General features: G+C 52.8%; 1 protein-coding gene across 1 annotated transcript in view; it reads left to right on the forward strand.

Moving 5' to 3' along the window:
- The window catches only part of H3F3A (H3 histone, family 3A), a 7,435-nt gene that overhangs the window by 2,732 nt on the left and 3,701 nt on the right, over positions 1-1,002 (forward strand). The window contains exon 2 of the mRNA XM_009994818.1: positions 798-951. Within this exon, the coding sequence (XP_009993120.1) occupies positions 798-951 (154 nt within the window). The remainder of the gene's footprint in view (positions 1-797; positions 952-1,002) is intronic.

Raw genomic sequence — 1,002 nt, forward strand, 5'->3', positions numbered from 1 at the left:
CGCTGCCCGCCGGCAGGGGGCGCCGCGGGGCCGGCGTTGCTGCTCGGTCGGAACCCCGTGCCAGCCCTCTGGTCACCGGGTCTTTCAGCCCGGGGTTGGCGCAGGGTCACAGCCGTGCTTCGGTGGTCCTGGCGAGGTGTGCGTGTTCCTCGGGAAGGAGCGCACCGGGAGGGGAGAGGTGGTTTTGAAACAGTGAACTTAACCTAAAATCCTGTTGCTGTACGTGTGAGGTGGAATCGGCAGAGAAAGGGTAATAAAGCTGAAAAATTAAACGTTTTCACAGAAATAAATACGATGTTAAATTCACTTTGTGTCTGCAAAAGTACACTAGGTACTTTGTACTGCTAATATGTCATGGAATATAAACTCTGTTAGTTCTGTGGGTGCTGCGTTTTGACAGTGTCTTATGTCAGTAGGGAAGAAGATCCAGATTCCTGTTAACATTGAGTTTATTCCTCGGGACTGGTCACTGGGAGGTACCTGTGGTACAGCTGAGCTAGCAAGCTCGCAGATGTGTTGAGGTTTGCCACCTCTTCTCTTAGTGAAGTAAGGGCCTTGAGGGCATCGCATCTACCTGAGGGATCCCTGCCGGGGGCTGTGGAAGTTGGCACAGAGTGATGGTGAGAAAACAGTGACCCTTTGCCAGTGACACTGCCTTTGTGTTGTGAACGCCGGGACTCTTCCAGTGAAAACAGCACGTACACCGTGCTCAGTTCAGTTTAGCTGGTGAACCCGTGTTTTAAGGTGGTGTAGGATATGATTTGAATACTGTTTGTTTGTTTGTTTAATTTTAAAAGGCCGGGGACTGTGGCTCTCCGTGAAATCAGGCGCTATCAAAAATCTACCGAACTTTTGATCCGCAAACTTCCCTTCCAACGTCTGGTGCGTGAAATTGCTCAGGACTTCAAAACAGATCTGCGCTTCCAAAGCGCTGCCATCGGTGCTTTGCAGGTGAGCTGGGCTGGGGGGAGCGCCCTGCCCGGGCGGGGCGGGGCGGGGCGG

The sequence above is a fragment of the Chaetura pelagica genome, unplaced genomic scaffold (genome assembly GCF_000747805.2).
Source record: "Chaetura pelagica isolate M959 unplaced genomic scaffold, ChaPel_1.0 scaffold2, whole genome shotgun sequence".
Classification (NCBI taxonomy): domain Eukaryota; kingdom Metazoa; phylum Chordata; class Aves; order Apodiformes; family Apodidae; genus Chaetura; species Chaetura pelagica.